The sequence below is a fragment of the Mirounga leonina genome, unplaced genomic scaffold, assembly GCF_011800145.1.
Source record: "Mirounga leonina isolate KUSES-001 unplaced genomic scaffold, KU_Mleo_1.0 Mir_152, whole genome shotgun sequence".
In the NCBI taxonomy this organism is placed as follows: Eukaryota; Metazoa; Chordata; class Mammalia; order Carnivora; family Phocidae; genus Mirounga; species Mirounga leonina.
Window position 1 is genome coordinate 7,077,843 of NW_023270380.1, and position 12,461 is coordinate 7,090,303.

The 12,461-nt window shown below is 45.1% G+C and overlaps 1 protein-coding gene across 1 annotated transcript in view; it reads left to right on the forward strand.

Moving 5' to 3' along the window:
* The first annotated feature begins 1,382 nt into the window (after positions 1–1,382).
* ACTN2 (actinin alpha 2) overlaps positions 1,383–12,461 on the forward strand; it is a 67,056-nt gene continuing 55,977 nt past the window's right edge. The window contains exon 1 of the mRNA XM_035008524.1: positions 1,383–1,720. Coding sequence (XP_034864415.1) covers positions 1,595–1,720 — 126 coding nt within the window. The 5' untranslated portion in view covers positions 1,383–1,594. The remainder of the gene's footprint in view (positions 1,721–12,461) is intronic.

Here is a 12,461-nt window from a genome sequence, read left to right on the forward strand (position 1 = left end):
TCCCCACAGTTAATTTTGAAGACTAGGATTCACAGTTTTTATAATTGTTGATAAATTTTCTAATAGTTAACGTTTAGTGATAAACTTTTTCAGAGAGTATGATTTTAATACAAAATATAAACTTAAAATCTTAAATTTAATCCAGGTAAATTAGCTCAATCACTATTTCTAAGACTGCTTATTCCTTCAACAAATATTTGAGCACCTATTATGCAGTAGATATCCCTCAAGTTGCTGGGAGTTACAGCTATGAACAAGACGAAATCCCTGCTCTCGTGGAGTTCATGTTCCAGTGACTATGTTTTTCAAAATGTGAATGCAGCCTATATGCTAATTTGTCAACGTCTTGCAACGTTTTGCAAAAAAAGCTCAAAGCAATAAAACTAAGTGATGTCAAAATTCTAAGGAACAATGATAAATCTAGGCATAGTTTCAGCTTGAAACATGTCAACAAATTGAAAGCTCTTGAGGCACAAACAGTTGTGTAGCATCTGCGGGCAGCTTTTATTCAATTTAGACTTAAATGTCAGAAGGAAAGTGCCCTGCCTATCAGTTCGCCTCTGGATCCCCAGTGCCTAACAGTGTCTGGATTACAGCAGGTGCTTAATAAATAAGGTGACGAAAAGATTTCAACCTGCTGGTTCCAGAGGACCTCGCCTTGATTCCTTCCGGACATAATTGACAGGGAACAGCTAAGCAGAACCACAGGGATGGAAATGCTTATGTGGAGCATATGACGGCAAGATAGAAGTGTAACACGAAGCTGGCTGCTTGTCCACCATTGTCAGTTCTTTTAAATTTATGACTGGCAGGTGAGAGCTGACACTTTCCGCCTTTGGTTTGGTTCCTGCCATTTTAATATGGTTGATCCAAGTCTCTTTCCTTGATTTCCCCAGATGAGGGAGGGGAGAAGAAGAAGGGATTCTGTAGCCTTTAAACTATACTTCTCAGGGGTGTAGGTGCATGATATCTGTGGAAGTATGTGGAAAACGCGAATATGCAAATGATATATGGAAAACTTGGGATGCGTTGGAGGTGGAGGCCTCCCCTGGCCGCGTACACCCATCACCCCCGCTCACCCCCCGCCCCCCCCCCCGCCCCGTAACCGACCCAGGCGCCGGCAAGCCAAGCCCACCGCGAGCCAGAGGGTAAGTGGGAGGCGTGGGCTGGTGCAAACAGGCTCAGCTCGCGACCAGGGAAGTTTGCTGCAGCGGCGTGAGCGCAGACCCCTGGCCGCCCGGCGCCCCGGCCCACCCGCACGTGCTCGGAGCGGCCGGGGCGGGGGTGGGGGCGGGGCGGGGGCGGGAGGAGGGCGGGGCGGGGGCGCGGCCGTGAGGCCACGTGACCCGCGGCGCGGGTATTAAGCCGCGCGGCGGTTGCTCGCGGTCCGAGCTGGTGCTTCGCCCGCGACCCAGCGTGTAGGCGTGCAGCCCCGAGAGGAGCCGCGCGAAGGTCACCCCGCGCCCGCCAGTCCGCCGCCTGCGCCTCCGCCGAGCTCCGCGCGTCCCGCCGGCCCCGCCGCGTCTCCGCCCGCCGGTCCGTCAGTCCGTCCGAGCCCCGCGCGCCCCGCCGCAGCCCCGGCTCCCCGAGCGCCATGAACCAGATAGAGCCCGGCGTGCAGTACAACTACGTCTATGACGATGACGAGTACATGATCCAGGAGGAGGAGTGGGACCGCGACCTGCTGCTCGACCCGGCCTGGGAGAAGCAGCAGAGGAAGGTCAGCAAGGGCCCCGTGCCCGCCGTCTGCGGGCTCGGCTCCCGTGTCTGTGTGTCCCAGTCCCCCGCGGGCTCGCCGGCTGCGTGCATTGGCGAGAGGGCTCGTGGTGGAGGTGTTGTGTTGTCCTGTGTCCTCGTAGCCCGGGTATCCCGTTAGGAAGGAGAACACGTCCAGGGACAGGCACGAAATTGGGCGTCCAGTGTGTGCGCGCGCGTGTGTAAGTAACGTAAGAGTCACAGAACGAAAAATGTTAAAAAGAGGAACAGTGCTCTGTAGGTGTGTTCCTGCTTTAATCAGCGTTAGACCAGAATCTGAAAGAGTCTCAGCTCTGCTCCTGACCCCTTGAGTCTGTGACCTTGGCCACAGGAGGTACGCTTTACTTGCACCACTGCGTTCATTTGCCCCCTAGCCCATCTCTCCCCAAATAAAAGATGTCAGATGAATCAGTGTCATTCGGCTTTCCACGGGGCTGCCCAAAGAGAAATTGCAAATCATTTCTTAAATGTTTTGGGCTCCTAAGAGAGGGATGCTGTATGAACACCAGACACTCACCAATAAAGTAATAATTATTTCACACTCTATTTATGGTTCATTGAGGTAAGCACCCAGGGAGGAGGGAGTCAGCCAGCTCTGAAAGCTCCCTGCCCTTCTTGGTTGGTGCTTTCTGGAGGCCCAATGGAATATTCCACTATTTCAAGGTTTCTTCTTGATCCCCTTGGCTAGAACAAGTAGGGAATGCTCACCAGGAGGCTAAATCCCACCTCCTGTTTGACTGGGCACAGAGCCTGGTGGAGTCAGACATGCCAACCCAGACCTGCTAACCCAACTTTGTGATAGCGTCATGACAAAAGCAAAGTGCCCTACACGTTTCCCCCCTATTTTTCTGGGCATGAGGCAAAGTGGATTTCCCTGCGAAGGACTTGCTTTTAAGTGAATAACCTCTGTTGACCATATGTGTGCATGGGAAGTGCTCTGTGTAGCTGCCCCTGTGAGTGAGTGTGCTGTATGACATGCTAAATTAGCGTAGGACTGTGGGCAACACATACACATCCCATCCTTCTCTCCCAATGAACAGCTTTAGCTGGGAGGATCTCTCCCTATTTGGGTAATTCTCAAATAACGGGACATTATTTTTATATCAGGATTTCTCTTTTGTTGTCTACCCTTTCTGGTCAAATACCATTTACTATTATTATTTTAAAGCTCTAATTTGGCTATGTTTCACTCTCTACGTTAGTTTCCTGAGACTTTTACCACCCCCACCTTTTTGGAAACAAGAGAATGGAAGTGATAAATAGAAGTTGAGTCTATAAAGGAAAATAACATTTCAGACCTTCTACTGTTTTTTAAATGACATTGCGAGAGAAACACATGGCCTGAGGATTATTAATGTGTCATCTGGTCTAGCTGATGCATTATCAGTCAGCAAGAAGTTAAAAAGCAACTTTAACTTTCAGCATGAGTGTTTTTCTTTAAAAGAATTTCCTACAGTTTTGATTACTATGTTTTTCATGTTTTTTTTTTTTTTTTAAGCTCCTAAGTCTTAGTTTCAAAGGTTGCCTTTTTTTCTTATGAGAAATAGTAAAGTAGCTAAGAGATTGGACAGGTAGTCTGCTCATCATTTTTAGGAGTAATAGTCTAATCACAATAATTTCTGTTGTTTTGGGTTTTGTGTTTGTTTTTTCTTACAGTACAATAGCAGGATAGAGCTAATGTCAGTTTCCAAAAGCCACATTGACATATATCTCCTGTCTTATTTTTTTTTTAACGTATTCACAATATTTTTGGATAGAATGGCATCATTGTAATTTTTTTTTAGGTTTGGGATTCCTGTGTGAATGTATTATTGTAATTGTATAGCACTTGACATATGTTATTAAAAAGTGGATATACTTCCCAATCCCAGTTCAAAAGAATGCTAGAAAGTTTAAAGTGAGAATTCTTTTTTTTTTTTCTAGATAGATTGAGTGTTATAGATGCAGGGGGGAGGGGGGAACCCCACTGCATTAGGACACAGATTTGAACAGATCTAGAAGATACTCTATTTCTACTTTTGGTATAGAACCTACTCAAGTCAATAAAATAATATTGAACTGTGAGTTCAGGGTAAGAGCAGTGGTCTCTATTTATGTCCCATGAGACAAACTGTTGGAACAGGACAAGGATAAAATACCATTGTTTCTATTGTGGGCTACCTTCTCCACACCCCATTTCAGTGATATGCTGGGTATGAGATCTGTCAACAGATGTTGGTAACACATGATGACGTCCGTAGCGTTTTAATTGATGCGGTGCCTAATTATATCCACAGTTCAGAGAGTCTTATAGGCTGTGGTAATCCTTGCTTTCTGGTGTGGAATTCCTTGCTACAGAAGGACTTGGTGAAAATATAGTGCTTTTTTTTTTTTTCCTTTGGTGGTGATTTTTTTAAGTTTTGGTAAAATCCATATAACAAGAAGTTTACTGTCTTTTTTTTTTTTTTTAAAGATTTTATTTATTTATTGGAGAGCGAGCGAGAGAGAAACAGCATGAGAGAGGAGAGGGTCAGAGGGAGAAGCAGGCTCCCCGCCGAGCAGGGAGCCCGATGCGGGATTTGATCCTGGGACTCCAGGATCATGACCTGAGCCGAAGGCAGTCGCTTAACTGACTGAGCCACCCAGGCGCCCAGAAGTTTACTGTCTTAACTATTTTTAAGAGTGCAGTTCATTAGGGTTGAGTACCTGCACATTGCTGTGTTATGCAACCAATCTCCAGAACTCTTTTCATCTTGCAAAACTAAACTCTGTATACCCATTAGAGAGTAACTTTACATTCTCCCCTCTCCTCAGCACCTGGAAACCACCCTACTACTTACCGTCTGTATGAATTTGACTCCTCTAGGGACCTCATATAAGTGAAATCCGATAGTATTCGTCCTTTTGCGTCTGGCTTATTTCACTTAGCATAATGTTTTCAAGGTCCATCCATGTTACAGCATCAGTCAGAATTTCCTTCCGTTTTAAGGCTGAATGGTACTCCTCTGTATGTATGTACCACATTTTGTTTATCTGTTAATCTGTAGATGGACACTTGGGTTGCTTTTGTCTAAGTATGGGTGTACAAATATCTTTTCGTGACCCTGCTTTCCAATTTTTTTGGTTTTCTACTCAGTAGTGAAATTTCTGGGTCGTGTGGTAGTTCCATTTTCAATATCTTGAGGAAACGTAGTGCTTTTCCCAAAAGGAGGCAGTTTAGAAGACATTGAATTTAGCATTAAGTATGTACAGGCATTTCAAAGTGCTCCCCTTTTCTTCCAGGGGTGTTTAGTAAACAGGGGTAGGGATATATGTAAATTAGGCTGTCTTTCAGTGGACTTTTGCAGCTTCTAGAGCTTTGATAGTTAGAAGCACGCTCCTCTTGGAACCAAGGAACACATTCAACCTTCAGTTCAACTGAAGCCTAATCAGGAGGTGATTTGCCAGAACAGCAATGCTGACTATGTGTGCTATCTCTGTAAGCACGGGGCGCTGTCCTTCACCACTCTGGGAGGCTAGCACAGGCCTTTTAAGGAAATGACTGTGTGTTTTGAGACCTAAAGGGTCCTTACATCCTTAATTTGTATATGGCTAGCTGAGCGATAAACTTTTTTACCAGTTGTTGGGAGAGTAAGAGAGGGGTTCATTTATTCCCCATTTGGAGTTCTCACTGGTTTTAATCATCCCTAGAGAAAGTCAAGTTCTTCTGCATAGTCATAATTTAGATGGACCGATTCACCATTCACCTCAGAGTATCTCCTGTTCATCTTGTCACCCGGGCTAAAATGTTGCAAGGCAGCATGCAAGGACATGTGTGGGACCATCTGTCCACAGGGTCCAGGTTAAATAGAGAGCCGGGGAACCTCAGGGTTGCCCCTTCCAACGTCCGTGGAGAGCACCTGCTGATGAAGGGTGCAAAGTGAAGCCTCTTCTCCCCTGCCCAATGAAATCTGCCTTTGCGTGAATTTTCCCTGGGAGAAAAAGCACTACGTGTTTCAACAAGGTGAACAGTTATCGAAAAGCACGTGAACTTTCTCAGATTCATGAAACCCAGAGGACTCTCAGCACTCCCTAGTACTCTCTGACCATAATCAAGTCACTAAACCTTCGCATGTCCATTTACCTAGAAAATAAAGATAAGTGATACCTTTCTTACCTCATCGTGTTTTTCAGGATCAAATGGTTAAACTAGTCCATGTGGAAGGGGCTCCATATGCTGTAAAGGTTCAAATGTTATTATTCTCGTGCAGCAAATATTTTTATTAACTGGCGGAACAGTAGTCAGCTCCACACTTGGACTGGTGGGGGATGATGAAACACAGATTTGTTCCTTAGTGACTTTGCTGTACTGTTTTGTGTGTGTGGTAAAATATACATCACATAAAATTTACCATTTTAACCATTCTTAGGTGTACGATTCAGTGACATTAATACATTCACAGTATCGAGCAATCACCACCACCCTTCTTCTGAGCTTTTCCATTGCCCCGAACTGAAACTCCGGGTCCATTAAAACACTAACTTCCCATCATCCTGATATGTCCTTGTAAAGAGAGGATTTACATACTTGAACACTTGGGAAAAAAATAATACATAGCTTAATATTAAGTGGCAGGTGCTTGTTGTGTAAAGAACAGAAATTATAGGTCAAATCAGGAAAGCTATCGTGGGTGAGGACAATGAGGACGTAGCTTTGTGAGCGAGTAGGACTTGGGCCAGACCTTAATTTAAGTAGTAACTAAACATTAGCTGAGTAGAGAGGAGAGAAAAATCATATTCCTGGTTGGAGAAATGGAATGAAGAGACTGTTGTGTTTCTTGGGCAGAAGGTGGGGGGTTGATAAGTGGGATGTCACCATAATAAGTGTTTATGTCACCCTTTAGCGCCATGAAAGCACCCTCACCCCCGTCTTTCCCAGGCCCCACTCACCACCCTCTGACAAAGGGCTGAAGGGACAAGCTCAGAGACGGGGAATCTAAAAGGAGAAAGTAGCCAAGGTGGCCAGGCTAGGACGCCCGGCTCCATGTTCCTGGAGGTGTCTACTGATTGTGATGTGCTTGAGGGAACATGAGGAGGAGACAGGCTTGGCTGAAGCTCACGGTGCAGATTGGAATGCAGAGAGAAGAGAGAGGGGGCCAGGTTATAGCAGACTGGGGTGAGGGTGGAGCCCTGCAGGTATTGGAGCTCCAGAGGGCCATGCTTAAAGAAGCAGACTGTTTGCAGAACGAATCAGATGCCTGAGGACCTGAGACCGGGAGACCCAGGCAGGAGCCCAAGATAGGACCCGCTGGGTAGAGTGGTGAGGATTAGAACCAGGGGCTGGTAGGAGCAATGGTGAGGAAAGCATCAACTTGAGAGTGGTCAGGAGGGATTATAAAAGTGTTAAATGGCCCCATGCTATTCCACGGCAGGCTGCTGTATAAGTCCAGTTAAGCAGACATGATCCCACCTTGAGAGCTCCTGGACTGGAAACTCAAGACCGTGGTATTGACAAGAAACAAGCAAACTGATGAGAGTCTGTGTACCTGCCAGGAGAGAGAAAGCCACACATCTACAGCCTATGTCATCCAGGGCGGGGGGAGGGGGTGCGTTCCAGGGCGGAGGGGAGGATGGTGTGTCCCTGCGGCCACTGCTTGAAGGGGAGGGCTGGAGTTCCAAGGGGACTTTGATGTCCAGGGAAAGATGTTGGTGGATAGGCGTGGAAAGGCAGAATCTAGGATGAGCCCGAAGCAACCTCTGCCCCCGGAGGGACTGTTGTTCTAAATGCACTTGGTTTGCTGTAGATGATCACAGATGCACAGGGCGTAAGGTGGAAAAGTCACTCTTTGTCTTTGGACCCTCCCCAAGGCCCCGGGATATGTCCCGGAGCGTGCCTCACCCCTTCAGCACAGTTCACCGCGGGAGAAACTTGAACTCCAGAGAAGATTCTCCAAGAGTGTGGGAGGACAAATATAATTCTTAGCTGGGAAACGTAATGAACGCGGCTTCAGAAAGCTGTCAGCGCATGCTGCATTCAGTTGCTGCAGCTGGGAGACACCTACAGAAAAGGCGCAGGACCCGAGTGGGTGGAGGAGCCACCATGATGAGCAGAGGAGGTGGTACGGCATACGTTGGAGGACAGTCAGAATCGTACCACTGTTTCCCTGGGAACAGTGTGAATTCTTCCAGAAAGAACAGAAAGCAGAGATTAGGGGGAACGTTTGCTAACTGCCGTGCTAGACAAATTCCGAAGGCAGGAGAATCTTGAGTGCAAGGAATTGGTCTTTCTAAAGGAGTCTGAGGAACATTTTTTATACAAACAACGAATCTGAGCCCATGCAGGCATGCCGGGGGGCACACGCACCCCTCCCCTCCCCACGGTTTTCTCTGCCAGAACCTAGAAGATGCTTTGACCTGCAACCCCAGTGAAGAGCAAGATATAAATGGGGCGCAGGCATGGCCATTCATTCTTCTATTCATTTGACATTTATTATGGGCCTGCTAGGGGCCAGGGATAGAGAATTGAGTTGACACCGCCTTAGGCCTTAAGGAGCTTATAGCCTGGTTCAAGAGACAGAAAGGTCAGTGCAAAGCGCAGAGGAGGGCCACCCAGTTCAACTAGGCTGGCGAAGGAAACATCTTCCTCCCTGCCACCCAAGTGGGATCCTGGGAGTTATCCTTGGTGCCTCCCTCTCTCCCAACTCTGATGGAGCCCACCTGCTAAAGTCTTCTGGACCCTGCCCCTTCTTCCCGTTCCATACTTTAAAGTCTTCAGAGTTCCTGTGTTTCCTGCCTGGGTTAGGGTGATGGCCTCCTGCTTTGTCACCTTTCCATGGTTCATGCTTCTCTTCGGGCTTTCCTCCATGATGCTGGCAGGAGTATCTTTATGGAACACAAGCCTGCTCATGGTATTTCCTGCTTAAAGTCCCTCTGTGGTTCTTTATTGTCTTCAGGAGAGAGCTCAGACCTCCTACAGTGCTCTGTGAAGCCAGGTCTGAGCTAAGCTCTGTCTGCTATTCCATTTCCCCCCCAACAGGATCAAGGTCCAACCCCACAGAGTGGCCCTCACCATGTTTGATTCACCCCTTTGCCATAGACCCAGCCCTGACCTCCTCCGCCCATTCTGGAGTCCCTCCTCCAAGAGGCCAGCCTTCTAGAACATGGGTCACCTGGGGCTGTCATGGTCTCTCTGAGGACTATGAGCAGACACTCTTCTCTGGTGCCCCGGGCCAAGCACTGAGCCCACTCAGACTCTATACTCATTTGTGGAATGAGAAAATTATGAGTCCTATTTCTGAAAAGCATTTAGTTTAGTACAATTAAAAATTTTAAATGTAATAATTAAGAAACTTTTTTTTTACAGTCTTTATCCTTGAGCTATGTATGTATTAACTCCAATTCATGCCTGTTCTGTAGTGATTTTTAAAAAGTGTTTTATTCAAGTCCTCAAAATGAATAAAGTTATCTGACTTAATTCTTAGTCTAAGATTGAGCCTTCAAAGACAAGCTGCTTAATTAAAAAAAAAATTGGAATTTAGAGAATTTTGGAATTAAAAATTCATACATGCAGATTTATTTAAATTATAATGTGTCACCATATTAATGAGCAAAATTTCTGGTCATGTAAATTTGATTTGAAATGACCGTTTTTTTTTGCAGATTGAAAATCTTTACCCACTTAATAAAGAAAAATTACGTGAATGATTCACATAAGTATAAATTTAAATGTGTGGTTTTGGTAAAACAGATTTTTTTTTGGAAAACATGCTGTGCTTCACGGTAGTGGAATTGGAAAATAGTGAATAGACATGGGTGATTTGGAAGAGTGTGTGCGTTCCTGGAACAGAATCGACCTGAATGCCAAGTCCAAGGCTAAGAAGTTAGCATGACTTTGAGTTGTCTTGCTTCATTTGTTTGTTTTTGTAGGAGGTAAAGGTATTAGTTATAATCCCCAGGAATAATTATACATTGAAAATAGATTCTTAGTAGTAGTGTCTGTGACAGCCTTTTCACTAAAAGACCTGCAATCTTGGGGAAAAAAAACTTTCCTTTTTTAGCGATTGTGAGGACCAAATGGACAAGTCGGTGAATATGAGGTCGTTTGGGGGAAATGAGAACCGTAATTAATATGAACCTGTAATTGAGTCTTGTGTAGACAGTTACAATTGAGAATGGCAAATCAAGAAATCCTACCTTTTAGAGTCTTAAGGAGTCTTTATTTCATGATAGTCAAATAGGATGTGAAAATAATTATTTAGAAGTTAGGTAATGTCGTTGGTCTTTATTAGAATTTTGAGGAATTTTATATTAGGTTGAACCACGTGCAACTCTCGACATTGACCATTTTCACCTCCAAAAACCACAGTTTCTCACGTTCAACCCAATAAAACTATGCTACTACTCTGTCCCACTGTGTTTGAGATCCTTGTCCGATACCAACGCGGTAGCCAAACCAGAAAACTGAATCCTAATCATTTCTAGCCTTATCTCTAACGCCTTTGGTGTTCATTTAGGAAAGTAAGGTTTCCTAGGGGTTTGTCCTAGTTAAAAATGTGAGGTTTGGATCGAGGGCTTGATATCCAATGGAAATATCAAGGAGAAGGGTCGAGCTGGAGGTTCAGGCATAGAAGCTCTCTACTCATAGGCAGAGGTTGAAACTATGGGGAGGGGAACATGGAGGAAGATCTAAGAGGAGAGGACTTCCGCAGGAAGCGGTGATGTTACCTGCACATGGACGCATTGCTTCTCTGCATGATGTGCATGCCTCAGACGACTTGGAACCACTCGAACTGCCGAGATGTCTTTGATTCCCTTCCTGGAGAAATCTCATCTTGGTATTGCACTGGAAGTTTGCCAGGCTGAATCTGGCATTTGAATTGATGTAGCTGCTGGAAGAGAAGCCCAGGGATTTGGCTCGTGGGATGGGATCTCTCTTAGCCGATGAGCTAAGTTATGCTTTCAAAGGAAGTGAAAAGCTGCGAGAAATTATTTATGGTGGTGCGCTCAGGTCTGGGGCATAAAACCCTTCTGCAGTTGAAATGGCCAACGATAGGCTTTCTTGAGGAAGATTGTATTGAAAATTTGTAAGGATTACTGAAAACAGTAGAATTTGTTTCATCTTACACTAAATGTAGAATTTAACTCCAAGATAGGTTTCCTTTTTTTCTATTTTATCATTTATAAAATTAAGGCAATGAAACAAATTATTGCCCTCATTTAGATGTTTTGTTTTAAGGCTTTTAGAAAACATTACTGGTATTTTGGGTGTTGGAGAGCATCAGTCATGAAAACGGTAGAAGACACATACAGAATTGTAATCAGTTTAGAGATTACCCACAGAGGATAATATTTTTCTATTTTGAGACAAACACATTTTTCAGGGGAGGAAGGGGTGAGAGTGAGATTGGGCTGGGATGTGGGGGGAGAGACATTAGTTGGACAAAGGCAAACCATGCATTTTGTATCTTGCAAACTGTGTAATTTCTATTGTTACTGGAATTTTATGAAATAGGAGGTGGCTGGTTATTTTATTGCCTATTTTGATCTCTATTGTTAAATTCTGAAACAAAAGGATACTTAAATTTTTTCTCGCTATAACACCAAAACAAAAAGAATTCCAACAAGATGGTAAAAGTGATATTTTAATATGTGAATGTTTGCTAGTGGATTAAGAAAAAGAGGGGGAGGGGATTTGGCGTATTATTCTTAGTATCCCAAACTATTCAGTGTAAAGGGGCAAAGCGGCTATTTCTTTTTTTTTTTTTTTAAGATTTTATTTATTTATTTATTTGAAAGAGAGAGAGAGAGACAGCAAGAGAGGGAACCCAAGCAGGGGGAGTGGGAGAGGGAGAAACAGGCCTCCCGCTGAGCAGGGAGCCCGACGCGGGGCCCGATCTCAGGACCCCGAGATCATGACCTGAACCGAAGGCAGACGCCCAACGCTTGAGCCACCCAGGCACCCCAAAGTAGCTATTTCTTGAGAATCACTGTTTTAACCATCGATGCTATTCTCTTCACTCTTCACAACAGTCTTGAGAGCCGAGTATGTTACCTGCACATGGACGCATTGCTTTTTTAGCCAAGGAAGTTAAGTAACTTGTCCAAGGGTTGTTGAGGGCGGGGAAGGGTAGCTGGAACAGAATAATAAAGTACAAAGATACGGCTCTGTCTCTCAATGGGAACTTTATAAAATGTGGAGGTACTAATATTTTACGGGGTCCTCTGGTCCACAAGTGGCAGAGCTGAATTTTGGAGCCAGGTTACTTACCTCTGAAGGCTGTGCTTCTAACTACTAAGCACTTTCTGGGTTTTTGTTGTTGTTGTTGTTGTTGCTTTCTGCCCAGACTTAACGCATAACCTACAACTCAGAGCAGAAGCGCAGGATTCAGTGTTCCTCATTTCTCACTTTACCCGTCACCGACTGCCTTTGTGGAAGGGTATATGCCTGTGAATTTTTCGTTCCTAAATGGGTACAATTGGGGGCATCTGATGAGATGAGAGAACTAAATTTTGAGGCCTGGGGAACATTGTCATTCGGAGGTTTTCTCTGGGTCAGGCTACAGCAGTTGGCGTGTTCAACAGAAATGCCAAAGGAGGAGAAAAGGGACCACAGGAAAAGCCAAGTAAACTTCTAAACGGAGTTTAGTAGAACACGCCATTAGGGGCGTAGCTTTGGAATTAACCGCTGGTCTGGCTGACTCAGTTCCAAAAGACGCCAGAGTTCAGGATGCCTAAGTACTTGAGTCAAC